The 27,154-nt window shown below is 40.3% G+C and overlaps 2 protein-coding genes across 8 annotated transcripts; both read right to left on the bottom strand.

Annotated features, from left to right (window-relative positions):
• Positions 1-118: 118 nt before the first annotated feature.
• ASCL3 (achaete-scute family bHLH transcription factor 3) lies at positions 119-697 on the bottom strand. Its single transcript, XM_067750023.1, is given in 2 exon segments — positions 119-517; positions 519-697. Coding segments are annotated over 2 exon segments (540 nt in total). The 3' UTR covers positions 119-156.
• Positions 572-21,308, bottom strand: TMEM9B (TMEM9 domain family member B). 7 transcript variants are annotated; one of them, XM_067750018.1, is made up of 8 exons: positions 21,169-21,308; positions 20,461-20,696; positions 18,053-18,144; positions 15,665-15,749; positions 14,633-14,741; positions 12,195-12,329; positions 8,098-8,271; positions 572-712 (listed from the first exon to the last, which is right to left on the bottom strand). In XM_067750018.1, the coding sequence occupies exons 3-7, from the start codon at positions 18,132-18,134 to the stop codon at positions 8,116-8,118; spliced, it is 567 nt and encodes a 188-aa protein (XP_067606119.1). In that variant the 5' UTR covers positions 18,135-18,144; positions 20,461-20,696; positions 21,169-21,308; the 3' UTR covers positions 572-712; positions 8,098-8,115. The 7 variants fall into 7 exon arrangements, with proteins under 7 accessions (XP_067606119.1, XP_067606118.1, XP_067606120.1 ...); XM_067750017.1 differs by lacking the exon at positions 15,665-15,749; XM_067750019.1 differs by lacking the exons at positions 15,665-15,749; positions 18,053-18,144.
• Positions 21,309-27,154: the final 5,846 nt, after the last annotated feature.

Below are 27,154 nucleotides of genomic sequence, written 5' to 3'. Positions count from 1 at the left end.
TAGTTTAGTACATCTGAAACCCAGGTAAGAAATATCCAACACAGCTTTGCATTTGAACTATTATCTGCCCACCCAGAGATTCCATTAGGAAAACTATCAAATGATGTAAGGGACCACATTTTGTGAAATTATTTGTTTCTATTTAGAAACACGGAATCAAATGATTCTGAAAATGGGGTCAGTGTGGCGGCTGGTGGCTGCCATTACGGAGGAATCTTTCCTGGGGTTATTCTTGGCCTCAGCCTCATCAGGGTACAGAAGGGACTGCAGGTAATTAATGTACTTGACTGCGGCTCTGAGGGTTTCCACTTTGCTGAGTCGTTTCTCCAAGTACTCCTCTGGCAGATGATGTCGGAGCTGGGCATAGCCTTCATTGACACATTTCACACGCTGCCTTTCCCGCTCATTCCTTTTCTGGATAAAGGCTGGCCTGTAGGAGTCTTCACACCTTCTGTAATTTGGATAAGGCATTGGGAAGGAGAAGGCGCAGGGTTCCCCATAATCTTCCATGATCAGAGTCACTGGAAAAAGGCAGCAATGGCAGGTCTTCAGAGTAAGGAGATGGCACCGGGCCCTCAGCGTACAGGTGGAACATGATCATGGGGTCCAGAGAGAAGGACCTGGTCAGTGGCAAGTGGGTGGAATCAGAGGAGACAGGCAGTTTGTCTGGCAGATTGGAGTAGCTTCTATTGTCCATCGTTTCCTCTTTAGCCTGGAAACAGAACCAAGTTTATTAATTTGGCCAGATCAAAAGAGAACAGATATCGACAGAGATCAGAGACTTTTCTGCTTTGATGAATAGTTTCTGAGCTCATTCTGAAAACTTGATGGGGTTACAACATTCTTTGGGTAGTAAGGGAGAGGATTTTTGATGGTACACAGAAACAGCATGAAATAACATTGACTTGCCTTGTGAGAAAGTTATTTCCTTTCAGTCCTTATGATTACAAGGATATATCTTTAGTCTGATGAGAGTGTGTTTTCCATACTACTAGAATGCTTTCTAATCCTCCTCAGATGGAAGCCTTCAACAGGAATAGTATCTAGCTAGAATCTAATAATATTATACTATTAATTTCTATTTATTGTGAATTATACTGATTTCACATTTACAGTAGTGATACAAAGTCTCTTTTAAAAATAAAGCTACTTGAGTAAAAAATGTAAATTGATTTACAGAAAAATAGTAAGTAAATAGCAGTACAGGTGGAACACTAATATAATGAAGATTGTGAAGGTGTATGCAAATACTGATGTTTGGGAAACACTGAAACACCACAATATTCAAATACGTGTTGGAGAAATTACAAACTAGTTAGTGATCATGCAACCTCACAGGCATAGCCTTCTTAAACGATACCTGATATGCCGGGGGCAAAACTGAAAATAAAAATAAAAAAGGAATCATTTGCTCTTAAAAATTCACTGTAAGATTCCCTTAATGAGAAACTCCCCTAACACATTTAAAACATGGTCAATTAACATATTTTTACTTAGAACTTTAAATATATTAAGTGCATCTGTATTTAGGTTTTTTTTTTCATGGAACTTAAAGTATAATACTCTAAGATGTCTCATATCAACACATTCCCTTCTTCTGAATAGGCCTGCATCCAGCTTATTTATTACACTACCATTACTTTTTGCCTTTGACTGTAATAATGTGGTCACAACGGATTTCACAGGAACATTACAGTGTAACTAGTTAACTGGAAGTCAAGGAAGTGCTGTAGGAAAAGAGCGTTTTTCTTTCAATCATTAACATTCTCAAGTTTCAATCTTGGCTTTGCCTCTTCTTAGCTGTGTGTCCTTAGGCAAATTTCTTAACCTTTCTGAGCTCTGGCTTATTCCTATGTCCAACTGAGATATCAACTATTCTGCAGGGTGGTTGTGAGGATTAAATGAAAAAAAAATACATAATGCACTAGGTATTAGTTCTTTTCCTGTTTCGTTTGTTAACAGATGAATACTTGTGCAGCATCCCTTTCTCACCTGCACCTTATAGAAAACCTGGCCTATATTTTCCCTAACACTGGAAAATCAAACATTGATCTATCCAAAGCACATCTGTTGAGAGATGAAGAACACACCCAAAATGGAAAAGGAAACGCCACATGAAATCTAATTTTGGGCTTTCAGAAAAGAAGGAAAGGTGGCTTTCTTTTTCCACAAAAAACCCAGCCCTAATGTTTAAGGGCAAGATTAGGTAAACACTGGCACTTGTTTCTCTACCTGAGTAAAACAAAACTCTGCAGGCTGCACTATGTAATGACAGGAGCAGTCTCTAAGCACCAGAAGTCAAGTGCAATAAAGTGTATTACAATTCTTGTGAAAAAACCTATCCTATCAAGTATGGTTACAGAAAAGACAAATGACTCTGGAACCAGAAAGAGCAGTAGGGGATGGGGGACAGCGGATGAGGGGTGGGAAATGTGAGTGGTGGGGAGGGTTATAATGTCATGGTGAAAAAGGCTGAAAAAGGAATAAATGCCAGGAAAAGCTCTTCCTAATAGAAGTGTGGTGGTGAGGGAATGAGATAAGTGCCATAGGTCCAATTAAAAATCAAAACAGAGGAAATGAAAGATTCCAAATTACTGATCCAATGGCCTAAAATAACTAACATAAAATGAAAATCTCTGGATTACAAACTAGCCAAGATTCTGCCAAAAAGAAAAAGTTGCTGAGAAAAAGAGTTGGGAAATTCTCGAGCCAAGAATTCTAGAGGGTAAGAGATAAAGGATGTGTATGGCAGAAGTTGGGAAATGATGGCACAATGGGTATGGAGCCCCTATTACTACATTTCTGAGAACATCAGCACCTTATTTCTGCCTATAGCTAACGAGCCAGAACTGATACAACAAGGTACCAAAAAGTAAAGCAGATGTCATCAAAGCTAATTACACACAGAATTCTTTCGGTATAGTTCATCCTGACTGATAATTTTAACAATATCTTAAGCCTTGACCCAGATGAAGTCTGAGTAATTTGTATACACAACAGGTAATTAATAGTTTCTAGGTTTTAACAAGACATTGCATAATTCTTGGAAAAAGAGCCTGGTGTCTTTGGAGACACACTGATGAGAAAGCCTTTTCTATTGAGCATTTCCAAAAAGTTCACCAATCAATGTAGCAGCATTTAAATGATCCTTTATTCAAAGAAGAAAATTTAACAGATGGCCTCATCCACCAGAGAGCAGACAGCAGAAGAAAGAAGAACTACAATCCTGCAGCCTCTGGACAAAAACCACACTCACAGAGAGATAGACAAGATGAAAAGGCAGAGGGCTATGTACCAGATGAAGGAACAAGATAAAACCGCAGAAAAACAACTGAATGAAGTGGAGATTGGCAACCTTCCAGAAAAAGAATTCAGAATAATGATAGTGAAGATGATCCAGGCTCTCGGGAAAAGAATGGAGGCAAAGTTCAAGAAGATGCAAGAAATGTTTAACAAAGACCTAGAAGAATTAAAGAACAAACGAACAGAGATGAACAATACAATATTTGAAATGAAAACTACACTAGAAGGAATCAATAGCAGAATAACTGAGACAGAAGAACAGATAAGTGACCTGGAAGACAGAATGGTGGAATTCAATGCTGTGGAACAGAATAAAGAAAAAATAATGAAAAGAAACGAAAACAGCCTAAGAGACCTCTGGGACAACATTAAATGCAACAACATTCTAATTATAGGGGTCCCAGAAGGAGAAGAGAGAGAGAAAGGACCCGAGAAAATATTTGAAGAGATTATAGTCGAAAACTTCCCTAACATGGGAAGGGAAATAGCCACCCAAGTCCAGGAAGTGCAGAGAGTCCCATACAGGATAAACCCAAGGAGAAACATGCCGAGACACATAGTAATCACATTGGCAAAAATTAAAGACAAAGAAAAATTATTGAAAGCAGCAAGGGAGAAATGACAAAAAACATACAAGGTAACTCCCATAAGGTTAACAGCTGATTTCTCAGCAGAAACTCTACAAGCCAGAAGGGAGTGGCATGATATACCTAAAGTGATGAAAGGGAAGAACCTACAACCAAGATTACTCTACCCGGCAAGGATCTCATTCAGATTTGATGGAGAAATCAAAAGCTTTACAGACAACCAAAAGCTAAGAGAATTCAGCACCACCAAACCAGCTCTAAAACAAATGCTAAAGGAGCTTCTCTAAGTAGGAAACACAAGAGAAGAAAAGGACCTACAAAAACAAACCAAAAACAATTAAGAAAATGATCATAGGAACATACATATTGATAATCACCTTAAACGTGAACGGATTAAATGCTCAAACCAAAAGACACAGGCCTGCTGAATGGATACAAAAAGAAGACCCATCTATATGCTGTCTACGAGAGACCAACTTCAGACCTAGGGACACATACAGACTGAAAGTGAAGGGTTGGAAAAAGATATTACATGCAAATGGAAATCAAAAGAAAGCTGGAGTAGCAATACTCCTATCAGATAAAATAGACTTTAAAATAAAGAATGTTACAAGAGGCAAGGAAGGACACTATATAATGATCAAGGGATCAATCCAAGAAGAAGATATAACAATTATAAATATATATACACCCAACATAGGAGCACCTCAACACATAAGGTAACTGCTAACAGCTATAAAAGAGGAAATTGACAGTAACACAATAATAGTGGGGGATGTTAACACCTCACTTACATCAATGGACAGGTCATCCAAAATGAAAATAAATAAGGAAACAGAAGCTTTAAAGGACACAACAGACCAGATAGATTTAATTGATATTTATAGGACATTCCATCAAAAAACAGCAGATTACACTTTATCTCAAGTGTGCATGGAACATTTTCCAGGATAGATCATATCTTGGATCACAAATCAGGCCACAGTAAATTTAAGAAAATTGAAATCAAATCAAGCATCTTTTCTGACCACAATACTATGAGATTAGAAATCAATTATAGGGAAAAAATGTAAAAAACACAAACACATGGAGGCTAAACAATACGTTACTAAATAACCAAGAGATCACTGAATAAATCAAAGAGAAAATCAAAAAATACCTAGAGACAAATGACAATGAAAACACGATGATCTAAAACCTATGGGATGCAGCAAAAGCAGTTCTAAGAGGGAATTTTTTAGCTATAGAAGCCTACCTTAAGAAACAAGAAAAATCTCAAATAATCTAACGTTACACCTAAAGGAACTACAGAAAGAAAAACAAACAAAGCCCAAAGTTAGCAGAAGAAAGAATACATCAAGATCAGAGCAGAAATAAATGAAATAGAAACAAAGAAAAAAAAAAAAAAAAAAAAAGAAAATTTAACAACAACAGTGATAGAATGAAAAAGGCAGTAGCGAAGAGGATCAAGATAGGAAGTCTAGTGGCAGCTGGACATGTTTGTAGACACTGAGTAAAGGTTTTAACAGAGAGCCACACAGGCTGTAAGTGCTGTGGCTCCAAAGCCAGATACACGCATAGCTAACAAATGCACCTGCCTTTTAGGGAAAATCTCAGGTGTCTGTCTTAGAACTCTTCTGGGAAATAAATGATGAGGTCTTAATGATAAAATCCTAAGAGATTCTGGATGCTCTGCTGAGCATAAAAGCTTCAACTTTCTGAGAGATTACAAATATCTAGCATGGAAAAAACAAAAAGCTACAACTGCACATATAATTGAATTACTGAACGTTAGGCCTAGAGAAACCTTAGAAATCCTCTTATCCAATCCCTCATAATTGTTGCAGAGCTAGTAGCAGAGCAGAGGTCAGAACCTAAATCTCCTGACTTCCAAACCCAAAAACACTTTCCGCTCCTCCAGATGACTGAATCATCAGCAAAACTGACTCTTTCAACATATAAGCATATTTGATAGTTTAAGATAATGGAATAATCAGATAGCTGAAAAAATTCATCATTTATCAACCGTGCCTAGGGCCACTCTGGAGAAGAGTCTCTTACCTGAATTTTGTTGCCGAGAGGCTGTACTTTGGGCTGAGTCAGACTTAAACTGATTTATAGGTGATCATTTAGTAACAACATGCAAAATAGCTTACAGTTACACAGAACTGCTCAGTCTGGTTTATCTGTTTTCTCTACCTAATATGTAGATATGACAACATACAACAAAACTAAACAGAAAGCTTTGCTTGCAAAATTGGACTCTTGTAACAAATTCTTTTATAAAAAGAATGCCCCCCCATTTATCTGAGTTATATAATCTTATATCAAAATTATTTATGGAAAATATCTTTAAGTAATAATCTCATAATGTGCAAATATTCGCCAATATTTTTAAAACAGAGATTAAGGCCATAACCAGGAAGCTCAGTATGAACCTACATTTTATTATATATCTATTAAAATTTTTTTCCTTCTAAATAAACTGTTTTTCAGAGCAATTGCAGATGCACAGCAAACTGAGCAGAAAGTACACAGTTCCCATTTACCTCCTGCTCTTACATATATGCACATTCTCCTCTACTACCAATAAGCCAGCCCCAGAATGATAGATTTGCTACAAGTGATAAACCAATACTGACACATCATTATCACTCAAAGCCCATGGTTTACATTACGGTTCACTCTTGGTGTTGTGCAATTCTATGGAATTTGACAAATGTATAATGACATATTATATACTGATTTTTTTTTTTACTCCATAGTTTTGCCTTTTTCAGGATGTCATATAGTTGGAATCGTATAGTAAATAGCCTTTTCAGATTGGCTTCTTTCACTTAGTAATATTTATTTAAGGTTCCTCCACATATTTTTGTGGCTTGATAGCTCATTTCTTTTTAGCACTGAATAATATTCCATTGTCTGAATACCATATGATATCACTTACATGTGGAATCTAAAATATGACACAAAGGAACTTATCTATGAAACAAACAGACACACAGACATAGAGAACAAATTTGTTGTTGCCAAGGGGGAGGGGAGTGAGGGAGGGATGGATTGGGAGTTTGGGATTAGCAGATGCAAACTATTATAATATAGAATGGATAAACAACAAAGTCCTACTGTATAGCACAAGGGACTATATTCAATATCCTGTGATAAACCATAATAGAAAAGAATATAAAAAAAGTTTTTCAAAAATTATTTTTATTGTTACATTTCGAAGAGGACATAGGAAGAAAAAAGCCAGTTATCCAATAACTGCTATACCTTTCAGAGGGAGGCAACTGGAACTCCAGTGCTAGTTCAAAGCTGCACACACTACAGCTCAAACAGCTGCCTCTCAACCTGACTGGAGATGCTGACAAATATGTGTACGTCATCAATCCAGGGAGGCTTGGGTTTAAAAGAAAATTTCTTTATTGCAAGTGTCCAAGTCCTTAGGATTCATCCTTAAAGATACTAGAAGAAGATGAGAAAGACCACACACCAAGACTATGTTTATTCATTAGAGTAAACTAGTGAATGGCCACTTTGTTCTAGGATGCATTGCATCAGACATCACAGTACATGAAGAAAATCTGCATCTTATGAAGAGCCACCAGGCATTTCAGATCCAATTTACCATGAAGTGCAGCCACAGGTCAACCAGATGTCCAGATAATATAGTCAGTGCAAAATTCAAATAGGTAAGTCAGGGCTTTGATGAGGCTGGCAGACTTCAAAATATAAATGAAACTTGAAAATAAAAGGCAAAGTCTATTTACAACGATTGTTTAGTAAAGTGACTTGAGAAAAGTTATGTTAAGCACTTCCCACGTATCCCTCCCCTACTCTGCCAAAAACAAAAACAAAAAACACCACACAAAAACCACCCCAGAAAATTATCTTGAAAACCAAATTAAAACTGTGTGGTAAAATAGAGAGTGCTTTTTCCAGGTAAAGGACTTCAAGATAATTTACAGGCAGACATATTTTTATTAGTAAAAGTCACAAATAGGAAAAGGCTAACGTTGTCTGAGGCGTGTGCTTTAAAAAATGCCTCCATTAATACATTAACAAGAAAAGAAAATACCAAGCATGTTTTTGTTTCCAGTTTCGAATTTTCCAGCAAGAGTTAGTGAAATCAACAGGGCATTAAAACAAAACCCAGGAAAACTCAGTCAATTTTTTCCCATTGTCTGCCTTATTTCTTTCTAGTCACCTTGAATTCGATTCCCAATTAGCTGAGGACAACATGACGGTCAAAGACGGATTTTCGCTGCTCTTGAACTTGAAGCTTCCAACGCTGCTGGGCATACTCTACTTTATTCAGCACATTGGCTCGACTGCGGGAGCGGGCCAGCACATCGTGGGCATTTGCAAAAGGCTGGTGATCCTGAAAGTCCAGGAATGGAGAACATCAGACAGTATGGTCCGTGTAAAACACACACACACAGTTATCCAGCCACAGAGATAGGAGCAGCTGGCCTTTTCAAACAGACCATCTAATTTGGCCAAGCACTCTTAGGCACTCAACTACCAGAAGCAGGATGAACTCAACTACAGAAATAGTTGGTTCAAGTAAAATAAGCGATGAGGAGGTATTTGTGCAAAGTTCCCATGAGTCACCATTTCCAAAGACATTCCCTTAAGAAGTTGGGATCAAGACAAAGACAGTGGTCATTTACGTTAAAGAGAAGCCCGTCTTGATGAGTGGTGGAAAGAAAATCTATTTTGCATGTTAATATCTATATGTTACAGATACAGAAAGTGGGGCTTTTCCTTGTTTTATTCAATACTATATAGCTAATCTGTGGCTGAGGAAACTCCTATCTTTTAATTTCCTGACTCCCATTATATTAGAATTTTTACTTGCCAGCTTGGGGCCACATTCATCCTGGGAGATGAGTTGACTGGATCCTATCTTGGTTGGTTTCCATCTCTTCTTATGCCCTCAACACCTACATTTCCCCCCTTCCCCAATCTGTAATGAACAGAGACATAGCTCAAGTGCTACAATTACCCTCTAGTGCTAAGGACAGTAAGGAATTATTACTTCAGCATTTCTATTTGGTAAAGACTTGAATCTTTCATTGCTAAGCACACAGTAGCTTCCATGTTAGCTGCCGCATTAGGAAAGAGGCCATTGAAGGGTCACCCAGGTATCTGTAGAAAACGAACCTATCCTGGTCAAAGTAAACCAACGCCACTGATGTCTGTAGTCATTACACAGGAAACCACCATGCTAATCTATCTATGAATGAGATATAAACACAGCTGCCTAAATGACAAAAGGCATTCAGTACTAATTTATTGCTTTTGTTTGCCTTTTCCTTGATCTCTTTTTCCTGAACCTGGGTTAGCAAAGCTCCTAAATGTTCCAACATAGGATAAAAGTCACAAGTTAGACCTCTTAAACTTCGCCTCTCAGAAAGAAACAATATTGTTTTGCATGCTTGCAAAAGCTCTATTATATACCCAGGGCAGGAGTCAGCGTGCCTATGGAAAGCTATACATAACCGCATAACTATATATATAAAACTATAACTAAACAGTGTTTTAACACCTGGTCTTCTTTTTAGAGCAAGATATTTATATAATGTCGACATTTCAAAGACATCAAAGAGTTTTCTGTAAAGAATCTATCCCTGCCTTCTTTACCGAAATTGCTTCAACTTTTCACTTAATTTAGGTAATATCTTGTGCAAACCCCATTCTTTTTTTAACCTTACAAATGAAAATAATAAAAACAATTCCACAAAGTTCAAATGTTTCAAAGATGTAAGAAAGAACATTAGGAAAGAGGAAGGCAGCTAATGTTGTTGGATTACTTTATTTCCCATGAGGAAATAAACCGATCCAAGGTCATCTAACAAATGAGCACAAGCACAAGTCTTAGCTTCCCTAAACGTGACTTGGTGTCATATCTTAACACACTGATTTTGTTCAGGTAGATTAAAATGACACTATCCGAGTATGGTGCTTCAGTGAACTTGTATATAAAACATTATTACCATTGGTTTGTTTTGACATAAACAAGACTGGGAAGAAGGATGTACTTTACCAGCAGAGTGTTTCTCAATTTCATAGTCCTGTTATCTACTCTTCAAGGTAGGGAGAGAAACATCTTCTTAAGGAACAAATTTAAAGGACTAAACACACAGTTAATCCTTCTGGCCTATTCTCCATCCATCAGAACAAGACTGAACTAGCTGCTCATAGTCATGGATGCCAGGAGAATGCAAATAGAGATTTACTCTTTATATATGTTTGCACTTTTTATACCTGATAAAATTACAATAAGTACAAAACATGTTTTAATGTAATGCTTTGATAATAGCAATGATGTGTCGTGGATATATAACATAGTAACTATTGTGACTACTTGCAGTGAGCTTCTTAACTATTTGTGCTAACTCTCACTTGATTCAAAGTACTCTACACCCAACAAAAATGGAAAAAATTAAAACAGAATTTAACTGAGAATTTAACAAAAGCACGTATAAAGGCACATAAAGAGTGAAGAACTATCATCTTGGATTAGCAACAACTGTAGGAATTTAAATTGAACTTCTTTTTGAACGAAGTTGTTACCATAAATTCATACCTGTGTTTAGAAAACCTCTCTCTGCCCAGAATCAATTTAACTGATATGCAAAAGTCAGCCAGGCCTCTCAAGACAATGTTCTCACATGATCGACATGCTCACAGAATCAATCTCTGGTGAACAAAATGGTTACTAAGCACATGGTCCCATCAAATGCCTTTCCTACATGTTTTTATCTACACATTTGTACATCCATTTCTTTTATGCTCTGTGTATTACATTAATATTGTCTATCCCTAAAGTCAGGAACCAGATATTTAATGCTATAAGGGATGTAGTTTAAGTCACAGTTTCTGTCTCTGTGCCTATAATGAAACGGTTTAGGTGGCCTTTGATACATAACGTCTTCATATGTTAGTAGTTCTCAGCTGGGGGTGATTTTGACCCCCAGGAACATTTGGCAATATCTGTGGACATTTTTGATTGTCATGATTGGGATGAGGCTTCTAGTGGGCAGAGGTCAGGGATGCTATTAGATATCATGCAGTGAACAGGACAGCTCCCTACAACAAACAATCATCTGACCCAAAATATCAATGGGAAATGTTGTATGTGAATGAAAATTAACATGGGAACAGTATTTGAGACTCTAATTCTTCCTGATATGGAAAAGTTACTTGTTATGTGTTGGTTGAATTACTAAAGGAAGCAAAGGGAAAAGAGGCAAAGAGAGGTATTTCTATGAAAGTTCTTCGCAAAACAAAAATGAAATCTTGCTCAAATTAAGTTGAGTATTCAATATCGATATTCATGAGACAAGCAGGCTCTGTAATTATAACTTAAGCCATTCATTCAGGATCCCCTTTCTCATCTTTTACCAATGGGTCCACAAGCCATTCCAGAGTAAAAGGACTTTTGACTGTGATTGGCAAGGCTTTATCCTGGCTTTGGCTTTTGGAATTGATTCTTGACACTCTACTAAATTTTATTCACTTTAAGAAACATAGTTCAATAAAGTAATCCAAAATAAAAAGTAATTTCTAAAGAATATTATATATGTAATAATGAAATAGTGGAAAATTTGGAAACAAACCCAAACAGGATAATGACAAAACAAACAATATAATTCTCTAAGCCATATTGAATAACAAATCTGCGGACTATGTCAATTTCTCAAAGGTTTTGAGTGAAGTAATATTATTATATATACAAATATGAATGTGTTTTAAAGATAGGAAGAGAATCAGGAGTGATGGTTTTATTTTTCTCTAGAGTTAAAGATCACAGATTTTTTTAAAGAAGGAGGAAAATAGGAAATATAAAACATCAGCAGGTTATCAAGCTGTACTTCATTAAGTAAAGAACATTATGGTTTTCATGCTTCCCTTCACTAAAGCCTCTTTGCCTTTTAAAATATTTGGTGATGTTGACAGGAAAGGTGTTCAGGCAGGAGCCTAGGAAGAAGACTATCTCCGATGCTTTTCTCAATGTAAACAGGAAAAGGCAATGAAAATTGTGCCCTTGGTAGTGAAAGGCAAAGCCTTGTACAGCACACTCACCAAGGATCATCGGTCTAACCACCACATTTATGGCTTTACAGAGCAATTTCCTCATAAAGAGACATACACTAATATTAGAATTGTCTTTAGGTTCTCTGGTGCAGGATCTGCTCCAGATAGGGACATCTATTATGCAACTACTCTTTACATGCACTTTATATCAGATGATGACAGAGACTGGCCTTGAACACCTAGGGCATGCTAAGAACTTACCCCAACATCATCATCGCTCTGTATCAATTGTGAATGTCCAAATAGGCGTCTCTTCAGTATGGGCTCAACCAGAGTAAGATATACCATGTACAGAAGCAGAAGGCCCAAAATGGAGAGATAAATTATAATGGTAACCTAAAGGAAATTGAAAATAAGTTGTATCTCTGTTCAAGCCAAGAAATCTGAATTTTGTATAATAATGCTGAAGCCATAGTGAAGACTGATCTGTTAAGCATATAGGATTTCTATACAAACCAGATTCCAACATAAGAAATAAACTCAACTCTTCACCAAAGTATTATTTATAGAAAAAAAGGAAAGAAAGCATTTTGCCTTTGGGATCTTTTCACGAGTCTTCAAATTCCATCTTCACCTACTGCTAATCATTTGCACCACTGCTAGCACGGCAGTTCTCTTTTTTCACCTGAATACAGTGTCCTAGATTCAACAGCACTGCAGTCAAAACCACTTTCTGTTAGGATCCCTAACAGAAAATGTAATTCAGATGAATTTCAACAGCATACTGCTTTAGATCAATTTAGATATACAAAAATACATTTTAGGCACATGACTTTCTTAAGATCTTAATTCGTGCGGTGTCAAGCAGTACAGTGTGATACCTCCCACTAGAATGGCTACAGTTAAAGACAGTCAATACCAAATGTTAGCGAGGATGTACAGAAACTTAACCCTCATATGTTACTGGTGAGAAGGTAAAATGGTACAACTACTTTAGAATACAACCTGGCAGTCTCTTAAAAAATTAAATATAGGGCTTCCCTGGTGGCGCAGTGGTTGAGAGTCCACCTGCCGATTCAGGGGACACGGGTTCGTGCCCCGGTCCGGGAAGATCCTACATGCCGCGGAGCGGCTGGGCCCATGAGCCACGGCCGCTGAGCCTGCACATCCGGAGGCTGTGCTCCGCAACGGGAGAGGCCACAACAGTGAGAGGCCCGCGTTCCGCAAAAAAAAAAAAAAAATTAAATATAAACTTACCTCTCTTAGGAATCTACCAGAGAGAAAGGAAAACATACATCCACACAAAGACATGTATGCAGATATTGATGACAGCATTATTCATAAGAGTAAAAATCTGGAAATAAATGTCCATCAACTGATGAATGGATAAACAAAATGTGGTATGTTCATGTAATAGAATGCTATTCAGTAATAAGAAGGAATTAAGTACTGATACATGCTACAACATGAAGAGACATGTTTTTGAGGTCTGTGTGAAAGAAACCAGTCACAGAAGACCACATATTTTATGATTCCATTTATATGAAATGTCCAGATCTGTAGACACACAAAGCAGAATAGTGATTGTCTAGGGCTGGGGGTAGGAATGGGATTAACTATAAATGGTTATGAGGGATCTTTTTGGGGTGATGGGAATGTTCCAAGACTGGATTTTATTTTTATAATTTTTTTTTAGAAAGTTATCAGGGCCAATACCCAAAGTATTTATTTATTTTTATTTTTTGGCTGCGGGGCATGTGGGATCTTAGTTCCCCAACCAGGGATTGAACCTGTGCCCCCTGCATTGGAAGTGCAGAGTCTTAACCACTGGACCACAAGGGAAGTCCCTAAAACTGGATTTTAAAAATTGGTTTTAAATTTGCTAAAATTTATAAAATTGTACACTTATAATGAGTGACATTTGGGGTATGGAAATTATACATAAAAATTTTGTTTAAAAATAGAAAAGTACAATGATGGTTTCTCTATGGGACAGTACCCTGCTGGAGCAGGAGCTCTCCACAGGGTCAATCACAACAGGAGTCTTTGTAACTGGCATAGCTGAGCACCCCAGATTCCCCTGAGGCTTTTTTTTTTTTTCAACAGGAATGGGGACCTCCATATAAAAAAATTGGGGAGAAGAACTATTAGCCACCATAATAAAGTAACTGAACTCATTAGAGGTCCAAATTGTGATGAGTGATCTACATTCCATTTCCTATAAAAGATAAAGAAAGGAAATCTTAAAATCCAGAAGTGATGTTTTCTAGGATAGAGCAGTCACTCTATATATAACTTTTTCTAAGGGTTGAGAGGGCAGGAAGAAGAAGGTCTAATCATCCTGCTTTCTCACTAATCTTTGGCGTACATGGCCCGCAGAGAAGCTGGAATGTCTTTCTGGGAAATGCTAATTATACTTAGGGCTTTTTTTGTGCCATTTCATATATCACATCTATCTAAGGTATCCTAATTAATGCACAAGGCATCTCAACGAGGCAGGCGGAGAGCAGGCCCATTGCTCCTTTTAGGGTGCGGGCTGGGGATGAGAAAGGAGGGGGTAAGAGGGTGCTGGGGAACAGGATGGAAGAGCAATAGTTTAGGTAACTAAATAGATTTCAAATGTCCAAAATTTTCTTTCTTGTCTAGATACCAACAAAAACTGTTCCAGAAGCAGAAAAGATGGATTATTGTTTTTTTACCTTGATCGTAACAGAACTTCTCTCCTCATATTTGCATTCACAGCGTAGACAGTATGCTTCTACATCAGGCCCCCGCACAGGCATGGGGTCCACAACATGAAGGCAATCGCTGGAAAAACAAAGATAAAATACTGCCTAAACCTAGCTGGATTTTCTACTTGCACTGATCAAACCTTTCCTGAAATCCGGAATAATCACTGAACTTTCCCAATGAAAGAATGAATATAAGGAACGAATAATCAGTAGGGGAAGGGAAATCATTTCCTCTCTAAACATTAGCAATTTGGTAAGCTTTAACAGTCTAAGAAACCATAAAGACACATATGTAGCAGCTATTTTCAAAAGTGCTATTTATAGTTAAAAATGGGAAAAATCCCAAATGGGACTGAAAACTACTTAGCAGATCAAGTCATATTTAGACTTGTTCATTTAGCAAGTAAAACTGCCTTAAATGATTTAAAGTGACCTGAAGCATTATTCAAATATGAGATTACCTCTTTTATGAATTAACTAATATCATCTAAACTGCCACAGTGTGGTATATGAATGGCTAATCACACATAACAGTTGGTAAATTATGAAACTCTAAAAGCTGAACACCAGAGTAAGAAACAATTACTTTTCTTAATGAGCAAAAGTCTATTTAAAAAGCATGGAGAAGTAGGATTAGGACAACAAAAATATTTTAAAATGAAAACACTACCTGGCAACAGTACCTAAAAATAATAACAGGCTGAATGTTTTTGTGGTTGGACGTTTATCTTCTCCCCATTTTCCAGGTCACTTACTTACAGCTTATGATAAGCAACCCTAACCAAAAAATCTTTTTCCCAGAAATCTGTCAATTCTAGGAAATAATTAAATTCTTACTCTCCCCAGCTATTAAGAGCCCACTACCCTGATCACCTTCAGCAAAGGCAGGCAAAGCTTTGCAGGCTGCTGGGCAGTTTCCCTCCCTCTTGTGCTCTCTCCCTTAGGCATGTCTGGCTGCCTCAAGAACTCTACCACAGCATCCTGTCTCACTCCACCCACCTTCTTGAGGGCATCCAATGCTCCAGGCTGATTCTTTCCCTTTGCCCTATCAGAACGTACTTTTTTGTGTTCTGTTCCCTCTGAGCTGTGGCGTAAGAAAGAAAACCCAAAATGGCATAAATGATAAAAGTTCAGTCAGTTTTCCTTAACAGGTAATTTAATTTTAACAAAGGTAGTAATGAAAAAATAAGTCTCAACTGGCAGACTTTCAAATAAGAGTAAGGTCCCACAATTCACACCATACAAGTGTGTGATATTTGTTCCAAATGTACAGAAGACCAGGAACGTATCCAGCTGGATGCAGGCATAAAATAGGCAGAGGAAGCTAAATCCCACTGCAGGGGTATCTAGCTCAGAATCATAGAAGTCATCCAGCCCAGCACTCTCGGAGAGGTCACCTGTACAGGTCAGAGTAAAGTAATAGGTAAAAGGACCAGAATCCAGGGCTCCTGCCTCCTAGGACAGCCCCCCTGTATCTCTCTGAACCTCAGGAAAATGAGACTTATCTCCTACTTAGTTTTCTATTTCAGCTTCAGAAGCCTTAGTAACAATACTTAAGAATTACTTGGGGAATTTAAGTGTTGAGTATTTCTTTGGAAGTACAAATACAGTTTAATAACAAGGAGATTTTGAGTGCTGTGCAGGATGGGAGAGGAAGCAGGAAGGTTGGTTCTGGCTGGCCACTCATTGTAAACACAGAACCCAGATACAGAACACAACCACTTCAGGAACTAGGCGACACCTCCCCCTAGTGCCAAAAGGAGGACATTATCAGCTTCAAATCACGCCTCAAACACAAACCAGAGAACTCAAAATTTTTCTTAAGTTAGACAGTATAGGTCAATGAAGAATTAAAGCTAACAACTGGACAAAATGGAGAGGCCAGGAGGTAAAAATATATATAGGGCCAGATAAGATATTGGAAGCCTCGCAAAGCCATAACATCTTGATTAGTCATAACTTGCCTACCCTTCTAAAGCCAGTTAAAAAACTTTCAGTGACATCTGTGAACCTATCCCTAGTAAAAGGCTAAGCTGCAGGAAGGAAGCAAGGGAGAGAGGGAAGAAAAATTCCAAAGCAAGCCTAGTTTTCAACTGTTTATTTTCAAAGCTCCCTATTTTCACCAATAAACAGGGATAAATGATATACGGTTCTCTGTGAACCTGGAAAAACAAAAAGTCAGTGAAAAGATTAGTGCTAAACACTTGAATAGTGAGTTCATTTGCCACTCAAGTAACAGGCATCATATTCTATTACTGATAATAAAATAAACTGATTGTAAGTGCTCAATATATTTGGAAAATTTATAGGAATAACTTATTTGAGTTTTCTTTTCATATAAAGTAACTTGCTGATATAAAACCTAGAAGAATAGCTAAATCACTTTGTAGTATGAGACAATTTAAAGTAGAACACAAAAGCTCACAAGAAGTTCTCAAGAATATACTCACCAAATGTCGGATTGAACCTAAATGCACATCATGGGAAGAACAGACAATGACATCAGAAAAGCTAAACATGCTCAAAGGCTGCCTTTTTTTGTTCAAAGTCAGCCTGGAATATTGTAACAGAATGAATTTAATTCTGCTTTCAAACTTTCGGGGCTATTTAGCTGTGAAATCGGGCACATGTGAAAGTACAGAACATTTGGAGCTATTTTTCTTCTAGGCCTATCCTGGCAACCTTCCATTACAAACTATAAAACGTCCCAGTCCAGAGTAAGGAGCCCACCTATCCTGCTACAAAATAACTGCTTCCCAATCATTTTACGGCACATGTAGAAAAAGCTATTATTTGTAAGGTCCACTGGGATAAACAGGGAAGGCTGCTGGTGGCTAGCTAGTCAGGATCCCAGTCATCACAGGCCTACTTGATTATATGCCAAGGGCTGAAGGGATCAATGACTTGGCACACCTATAACCTATTAATAGCACACCAATTGGTAAACTCTGATATTCATGGCTCATTCCCATTCCTTCCTGAGCCTGTTGACACTTTTAAACATAGTCTCCTATATCTGACAAGATATCATCAAAACCTACAAATTGTAAAAGCTCTGACCCAGATAAATGAGGCTTGCTTACCTTCCACTGAGAAGCAAGAGGGAGGACCAAAATTTAAGGGGACACAGAAGGGTAGCTATGGGTAGTTTGGGTGCCACAAACTCAGCCCCATCCCAATGTAAAAGCCTCCCTGCCTGGGGATTTTGGCTACATTCTTTTAGGCCTACATCATGCACTCAGGGCCTTACTCTCACTTTTTCAAATAGAAATGGAATTCAACACTTTTGCTTAAAGAGAAAACAATACATTGGATGAATATCCAGGGCTAACAGTGGCAACCAAAGAAAGAAATTTGACAGGTAATTCAGTAATCCAGAATACTTACCAGTCTTTTTGGGATATGTTCTTATTATAAATACGCCCAGAATTATCTTTATAGGGAGGACAGATACATTTACATCGGACATCCTCAGAATTCTATAACCAAAATAGAAACTTGTTGACAGTTTATCATCAATATTTTTAAAAACTGCAACTTACACATTGTGCTAAGCATCCCCGCCAAGTATTCTAAAACCATTCATTTAAAATTTTAAATAACTGTGAGATATACAAGTTTTTAAAAGCCATTGGTAATGCTAATGAATGACTATATACTACATAAAATTATTTTGAAATAACATCTAGTATCTGTGACTTGTTAATCACATTTTTGTGTCACATGACAATCAAATTGTGCTAATGTTATCACCATCTACCTGCTAGTAGAAAGACGAGGTAGACAGACAGCTGCGCCTGCAGATAAGAATGCTGATTACAGAAGGATGGGGAAATATCAAACTAAAAATTACTCACAAAACAAATCACAATTCTTCTACTCACCATCCTTTCACCCTTTGGTAGAAAGGTATTGCTATGGATAAAATGGGTTGGGCCAGAGTCCTATAGAAGGGATGAAGTTTTGGAGGCACTCAGCTATAATTAGAAAGGAAGTACTGGGTTGGCCAAAAAGTTCGTTCGGTTTAAAGTAAAAATAAAACACACCTTCTTCATTTTCACAGAGAACTTTATTGAACGTGTCCACTAACCGAACGAACTTTTTGGCCAACCCAATACATAAGGGAAGTAGTGTGAGTGTAGCTGAGATCAGTTTGGTCTACTCTTCCCAGGAAACTTTGCTTCTAATCCCTGGGAGACAGAGAGGACAACTACTGATAAAGCAAGTTTCAAGAAGTGGAGGAAGGGGTGACTAAATTTATGAATAGAGGGAGTAGGAGACGCTTCCCCAACAAAGGGGAATCTAATCTGAGAAGGCAGCAGCTCATTAGTCTCCAGAGGACCAGGTCCAAAACTCCTATATATGGTGGTATATCTGGCAGAGTTGCTAATTCATTTACTCATTGAGCAACTACTTAGTGAGCATTTGTCCTGTGCCAGAACTTGTGTACAATGAGGTGGATTCAGATAAGTGTGAGACATGGTTCCTGCCCAGAATTAGGACATGCCCAAGTAAAGGAGACTGACAAGTACATGGTTACAATATACCACTTAGAGTGATGACAGAAGATATGCAGAGGGTGCCAGCAGTGTTTTGAAAGTCAGGAGACTTGCCGCTGTCCCTGTTTCTGGAGGGACATAGGGAAGATTTCAAAAAGAACCCTTGACCTAAACAACAAGGATCTATTGTATAGCACAGGGAACTAAACTCAATATCTTGTAATAACCTATAATGGAAAAGAATCTGAATTACTTTGCTGTACACTTGAAACTAACATAGCACTGTAAATTAACTACATACTTCAATAAAAAAAGAACCCCTGACCAAAACCCCCCTGACCTGTATACTTGTCACCCATCTTTCCCAGCCCCTATATTTAAAGGTATTATAGAGTAAAGCTCCAATTTAAAAAAGAAAAATGTCATTCTGTTTTCCCATCACATTAATGTGCAGGCCATCTGTTTTCCCTAGTAATGAGCTAGCTCATCAAGGACAGGTCTGGAGGGTATGGGCACGAAGGGGACTAGATAGCAGCATGAGGGGGACCAGAAGGGCCAAGAAATGGAGCAGGGGAGAAGGCCACAACCTCACCTCTCCTGTAGTTTGGATCCTCCCTTACCCTCTAAATTATCAAGAAGAGAGAAAGCAAGAAAGGGGCCAGGAGGTCCTGGAGGGAGTCAGGTGAGGATATGAGGCCAGTGAGAGAGCCTCCTGTAGGTCGTACTGAGAAGGAAGGCTGCCAGGAGAAGCAAGTTCCCACAGTGGGAAGGGATGAGTTCAGGGGTGAGGTGAGAGGAGTTAGTTCCTAAGAGGGAAGACAGCTGTGAGATGCGGGCTTCCTATCATTTTGGCCTGGGGAATTGGGTCAGTGGTCTGTGAAGCCGGTGGAGGGCGGCGGTGGACTGTCAGAGCTCAAGCGTATGAAGTTAAAGGCTCTTAGAGTTGGAAAGGCTGTCAAGTTTGAGGGAGTAGGGGTGCTGTCGGGGCTGGGAAGGGAAATTCAAGGAGGCGGAGATGCTGTCCCGACTCTGGGCGCCGTCAGGACCGGGTGGGGCTGGGGCGGGGTGTCAGCTCCGCGGGTGGGAGGGGTGCGGGCGGGGACCGTCAGACAGCTGGAGCAGGAAGGCTGGACTGCTCCCTGGCCGTCGGGAGGGTTCCGGGTGGTAGTCAGTCAGGGCTGTGAAGCTAGGGGTCGGGCTGTCAGGGATGGGAGAGGACTTGGGTGGGACGCAGGTGGACAAGGCCGGAGGCAGGGGAGGAGCTCCGGTCTGGGGCGAGCGCGGGGCGGGACTCACCTTGGCGGCGTCCGACAGCTGCACTAGCAGCAGCACCGAGAGCGCCAGGCAGGACAGGCTGAGCATGGAACCGAGACGAAGGAGGCCGGCCCACAGGGTCGCCATCGCTGCCAGCCCCAGCAGTCCCCACAGCCGGAGCCCCCGAGACCTGCTCTCGGTCGGGCTCCGGCTCGGGCTCCGGCTCTTCCGCCCGCACTTCCGTCTGGGCCCTCGCGTCACGGGCCGCGCCGGGTCAGCTACGAAAAGCATTCGCCCCGGAAACGGTTCCCGGTGCGAAGGCCGGGAGGCTGCGCGGTGCCCCAGAAGCAAAGGCGGCCTCTCGGGGGCGCAGCGTGGGCCCGGCGGAGCTTTGAGGTGATAGGCCATCTTTCCCCGGCACCGAGGCTGCGGGGCTGTGGGCCGCCAGTGCACTAGCAGGTCCTCCAGCCCAGGGAGACCCCCCCACCCCCCAGCAAGCCCGGGCTGTCAGCGGGGGGACGGGGGGCGGGGCCAGAGCGACCCCTGCGAGGCCGGAGCAGTTCGTTGCGGGACCCAGAGTGAGCCTAATAAGCCCCAGGAATTGCTGAGAGGCGGCCCGTCCCGGCCGGCGCCGGCGGGGCGGGTGTGAGGCGTGGGGACAGGTATGGGACTGGCCGAGCCATCGCTTCCCGGGATGCCCACCCCCAGTCAGAGTGTCGAGAGGTCCTCTCTGGCACTTTAGGTACTGACCTGCGGCCCACTCGCATCCCGGACCCCACTCCCCGCGAAGTTGCTAACAGTCTGTGAGCTGCCTTCTTGGGTGTGGCCTCCGTTTGGGGCTCCCCGCTTGCCTCCCACTGGGGGTCTGACCGCCTAAGCACAGCCTGCCGCCAGGAACTGGGAAACAGCGGAGGGGCTGGGCTGGGCCAGGCCTGCCTCCGGAAGGTGTGGAGTTGGCGAGAGAACCGCCCTAGTAGCCTCCTCCGTCCACGATTCCAGAAGGTGGGGGATCGCGGCGCTACAATCCTATTCAAGGTGGCTGGTCCCCTAAGTCAGAAGCCGGGGAGCACTGACCCATCCTTCCCAGAGCGGGTCATCCTGAAGGGTAATTTAGGATAACCTTGGAGATGGCAGTGTCTCCAATTAAAATATTTTTCAGTTAGTAGAGACAGTGGGGTTGTAGTGGAAAGGATGCAGGGGCTCATCATAACTTCTACGGATTTTTGAATGACCTTGGACCAAACACTTCCCTTTTCTGGTCTCAGTATGAGGTAACTGAACACTTACCTATGGATTTCAAATTCTGCTTTCATGGAATACCCCGTGTTTCCTTTCTCTAAGCAAAACTTAAAAGGTGGTCTTTTCCTAGTTTGTGGAAATGTTTAATTAACGGACAGAATTTTCTCAATATTTTTCTCCCATGTGATTCTTGTTGATGCTAGACTCTAACACAAGGTGTCTGATGCTACGCCAAATATTTTTAGCCCCTTTCAGTCCCACATGGCAAGTGGTTCCCGGTCCCAACCAGAACCAGAATGGCAGGACTAGATGACTTTTCACCAAGGCCCCTCCAGGCTGCCTTCTGAAGATGCTGTTACGTTAGTTAATTATCAGGTTTTCTTAGCGGGTGTCCTGCTCGCCAGAGGACAATCTGGAGACACCAGGGGTCAAATGTGTCTGACTGTGATGCACTTGTGGATTTGTGATTGCTAAAAGCTGTCTTATCAGCAAGTTTGAGATCAGTTTTGGGTTAGTTGTCTAGGTCTAGCATCTGAAGGGAGTGATTACTCTTTGGCTGAAACCTCACAGGCCTTCCTGTTCTTCAAAATTGTTCTCAGGGCTTTGACTCAGGGTACAGAGACCTAGAGGAAATATATAATAGTGCCTCACCAAGTACACTCAGTCTGGGCAGAATTTTAGAGTTACACTGTCAGATATTGTAGTCACTAACCACATGTGGCAATTGAGCACTTGAAGTGTGACTGAATTGAGATATGCTGTAAGTGTAAAATATACTGAATCTTGGGCTTCCCTGGTGGCGCAGTGGTTGAGAGTCTGCCTGCCAATGCAGGGGACACGGGTTCGAGCCCTGGTCCGGGACGATCCCACATGCACGGAGCAACTAAGCCCGTGTGCCACAACTACTGAGCCTGCGCTCTAGAGCCCGCGAGCCACAACTACTGAGCCCGTGTGCTACAACTACTGAAGCCCACGTGCCTAGAGCCCATGCTCTGCAACAAGAGAAGCTACCGTGATGAGAAGCCCGCGCACCGAAGAGTAGCCCGCTACAGCTAGAGAAAAGCCTACGCACAGCAACGAAGACCCAGTGCAGCCAAAAAAAAAAAAAAAATATATATATATATATACTGAATTTCAAAGACAATATGAAAAACAAAGTATCTCAATAATGTTTTTATATTAAGGTTGAAATATTTTGGATGTATTAGGTTAAATAAAATGTTATTAAAATAATTTCACTTGTTTCTTTCTACTTCTTAAATGTAGCTACTAGAAAATTTAATATTTATATTAGATATAGCTGTTCTAGAATATAGGCTGTTGCTGCCTTGAGTAGAGTGACTGTAATAAGATGGTTAGTTGCCTGGCTAGAGTCTGAATGAAGACTCAGGCCTGGGTAAGGAGATGGGTGACAGAGTTGAACTGGCACAGCTAGAGCCAAAGGTTTGAGGTTGGGGGGGTATATGTCACTAAACAAGGAATGTAATTCCAGGTGACACAGTGGAAGTGGAGGAGTCAGTTCTTGTTCTGCCCTGCTCATGCCTAGATAACTCTTACTTTCCCCTTAGGTCAGGAGTCTCTTCAACTAGAAAGCCTTCCCTGACTTAGGTGCACTTCCATCTGTATTTGTGCAGATCTGTTTCCAAACTTAACCCATTAGGATAAAATTATGTTTTCATATCTGCCTCTATACTCCCAACCTCCATCAAAATTTTGCAAACTCTTTGAGGGCAGTGGCCTTGTTCATTATCTTTGTACCTGGAGACTGGGACAGAGTAAAAACCAATAAATGTTTGTGGGGACCTGGAAAAGGGAAAAGGAATGGGAGAGGCTCCTCTGGTCAGTCTCCAAGAATCAGGTACCTACTTGAATCCCTACTTTATTCCTTTATTATCATGAGAGGGCAATGCTGAGATGCCCAAAGAAGTGCAGATGGGATCTGGGCACCACAGTAGGCAGGAGAGGGGAGATTTTCTGTCCTAGGGTCTTCCTAGACCTTCAGGTCACATCAGAGTTGTTCTGTTTACAGACAAAACTCGCCTTAGTGAGTACCCACTCTTTTCCCTGCTTCCCTGTGACTACGTTTCCTTACTCTATTCCACTTAAGGAGTGATAAGTCCAGGTGCACCTTCCTACCAGGTATGCGCCCTCTCACTTCTTTGTAAGGCCTAAAAAATTCCCTGGTGGGGGATGGGCAGAAGAGTAAGAAGACTCTTCTCTAAATTTAAGTGTGGAAGTCAGAAGGTTAGGAAGCAGAAGTGACAATTTATGTATCTGGGACCGAGGTTTTGCTAGCTCTGTCTGCAGTCCCCTCACCCCTTTTCCCTTCAGAGCTCAAATAGTTCTCTGGATGCCCCAGTCTTCTTTCTCCACCTCATCCTTTCTGATCTACTCAGCACTTTCCCAGGCCACAGCAGTCCAGGAGAACAAATGGAGTCATGCACAGCATCAATATGATGGTTTCCTTGGATCATGTCTCCAGTGGTTACAGCAGGACACACAGAAGTTCTTCTGAGCATACCCTGGGAATGTCTCATGTGAGCCCTCTCCTTTACCATGTGCATTGCCAGGGTGCTCCCTCCTACTCCTACTCAAGCCCCCTTTAGTAAGATTTTCTGCCCCCTGCTACTTGTAAAGCCACATAAGTATACTTGCTGGCTCCCACCATGGTAACAACAATGTATGAGGCCAGAATTACATCTTTCTGTTCCTAGAGATGCTGGTATCAGCAATAGCTGACAAGTTACTGGAGACTGTAAAATAACAAAGCAACACAAGGTTTAGTACCAAAGCAGGGAGAATTTTTAAAGTTTCTTTCAGAAGGGTGCTAAATCAGTATTCTTGGTTTCCCAGTGTCTTATATCTTACAATACCTAAGGGAAACAGTTCCTCCATTCTGACTGCTAAGATTTTCAAATAAATGAAAAACTATACTACTTGTATTCATCTTTATTTTCACCAATATAGTATTTTTTTTTTTTTTTTGGCCGCATCACACGGAACTTCCCCGACCAGGGATCAGACCTGTGCGCCCTGCAGTGGAAGCACGGAGTCTTAACCACTGAACCACCAGGGAAGTCCCCAGTATAGTGCATTTAAAGATATCAAATGGTACTTCACAGTTGACCCTACCCCAGCACTCTACATTCTGAATTTCTGCTCCCCAGAGACAACTTCTTTCTTTTAAGATAAATCTCTTCTGGGATTTTCTCCCTATTTCTTAATAGCATGCTTATACTCTAGTTCTTGATTTTTCAGTCTGGGCTATTATCTTACTTCTTGCTATAGGAAATAAGCTATGTACTTACACTCCAATGTCCTCTCATAAACACATGTATTATTTCTCCATCCTCCATCCCTCAATATATCTAATATCATCTTAGGTAAATCACTATTCCTTACATTATTATAACTGTGTACATATTTATTCACGGTTGAATAAATTAGCATAATATGATTTCATTTCCTTTTTTTGACCGAAGTTAGCCATTGCCTCTTTTTCCATGTTTCTTAGCATTCAAGTATCTATAATTAATTTATCCCAAACTCTCAATACTTTCAAACACATCAGGTAGCCTATCAGTTTAGTTATTTTTTTTTTAAATTGAAGACAACCCTCCAGGGCTTCATCATCCTCCTTCATTCTGGACTAGTTATTCCTTAAGCCCATTACACAGGTTTTGCCCTAGAATAATTGAATAATTTTATCATTTCTTCCCCATTTCTACCTCTTTTTGTTTTTCTGAAAGGCTTCTATCTTCCAACTCTTCTTTTGAATTTTCACATTTCTGTTATCCTGTTTTAAATTTACTACTTTCTTGACTGCCCTGCCCCCTTTTAAATAGCAATCTGTTCCATCTGGGAATACAGCATCTTATTTCTCTGACGATACTTCTAATGTTATGAGTTTTTCAGTCTTTGTTTCGTGGCTGTGTTTTGGTATTTTTTTTTCTGTTAGAAGCTTTTTTTATGGCCACACCATGAAGCTTGCAGGATCTTAGTTCCCCGACCAGGGATTGAACCCAGGCCACGGCAGTGAAAACACAGAGTCCTAACCACTGGACAGCCAGGGAATTCTCAGAAGCTTTCCTTAAATGTCTGGAGATCCTTGGCTATCTATTCGCATGTAAGAGTTAGGCATTAGAAAACTGACTGGAAGCTCTGTGTACATAGACAGGGCTTGTGATTAGTAGAACACACTGCGGTATTTTTCAAACTTCTGGTTGCAAACCCATTAGTGGTTTGTGAAATCAATTTAATCACTTGCTACAAACTTTTTTTCCCAAAAGACAGAATAGAAAATACTATGTCAGAATATATCACACATAAAAAGGAAATTGTTTTGTGAAACTTTGGTTTCACATACACACACATACACACATATACATCATATGTACATATTATGTACTGGGTCAAGTCCATAAAATGGGGATTTCTTATTGTGGGTGTTTTCTCGAAGAAGTTTGAAAAAAATACCACTTAGGGCACTCAAGATCAACTGCCAAGATGCATAGTTTCTTTCTCTTGGAAGGAGAGGTAAGTTTCGCTAGAGAAAAATTCTCTAGACTCCTACCTGCTGGTCTGGTAGCCAATGTTCAATCAAGCATTTGTAGAGCACTTACTACATGCTAAACACTCTTCTAGGTACTTGGTATACAGCAGGGTGTAAAACAGATAAAACTTTCTGCCCTCCTGAAACTAACATTCTAGTCGGGGAGACAATAAACACAGTAAGTTATACAATATTTTGGTTTTGTGCTATGGTAACACAGCAACAGAAGGGAAAGCTGAATTCATGCATAGAGATGCTGGTAAGAGGTTAGATGTGGTAGGAGTGGTGAATGTTCTGATTATTTCATGAATGAAGTAGAAAGCAAGGCCATCATCTGGCAGTATTAGAAGGCAGTATTAGAGACTTGAGAAGAAAAGAGAAGGTGTGAAATAACTTAGGAACACAGCCCAGCAAACTAGAGCCTGTGGCCAAATCCTGTTTTTGTACAGTCTGCTAGGTAACGATAATTTTTATACTTTTAAATGGTTGGGGAAAAAAACCTGAAGATGAATACTAAATTGCGACACATAAAAATTACATAAAATTCAAATTTTATGAGTTGTATGGCAATATGTAAGGCAATGCTTATATATTGCCTTTGGCTACTTTTTTGTTACAATGGCAGAGTATAGTAGTCGTGAAAGAGACTGTATGACCTGAAAAGCCTAAAATACTTACTATCCGGCCCTTTGCAGAAAAAGATTGCAGACCCCTGATCTAGAATAAAAAGGTGAATGACTAGGGAAATATGATTGTTGGGCAGTGTTAAGGGCCTGGGAGTTATGGACATGAGTTTAAAATGAGACCAGTCAGCATGGTTGCTGCATAGGGGTAGGCAAAGAGCTGGCTCTGACTGGAATTGTGGTTTTGCAAAGTGAGTGTGACAAAAAGAGAAGGTAAACTGAGTTAAAAGTATATGCAAGTGAATCATTATATCCATTGACC

This window comes from Pseudorca crassidens, chromosome 9 (assembly GCF_039906515.1).
Source record: "Pseudorca crassidens isolate mPseCra1 chromosome 9, mPseCra1.hap1, whole genome shotgun sequence".
NCBI classification, from domain to species: Eukaryota; Metazoa; Chordata; class Mammalia; order Artiodactyla; family Delphinidae; genus Pseudorca; species Pseudorca crassidens.
Note: the sequence above shows the minus strand (reverse complement) of the source record. Positions and strands in the feature narration are given on the sequence as shown.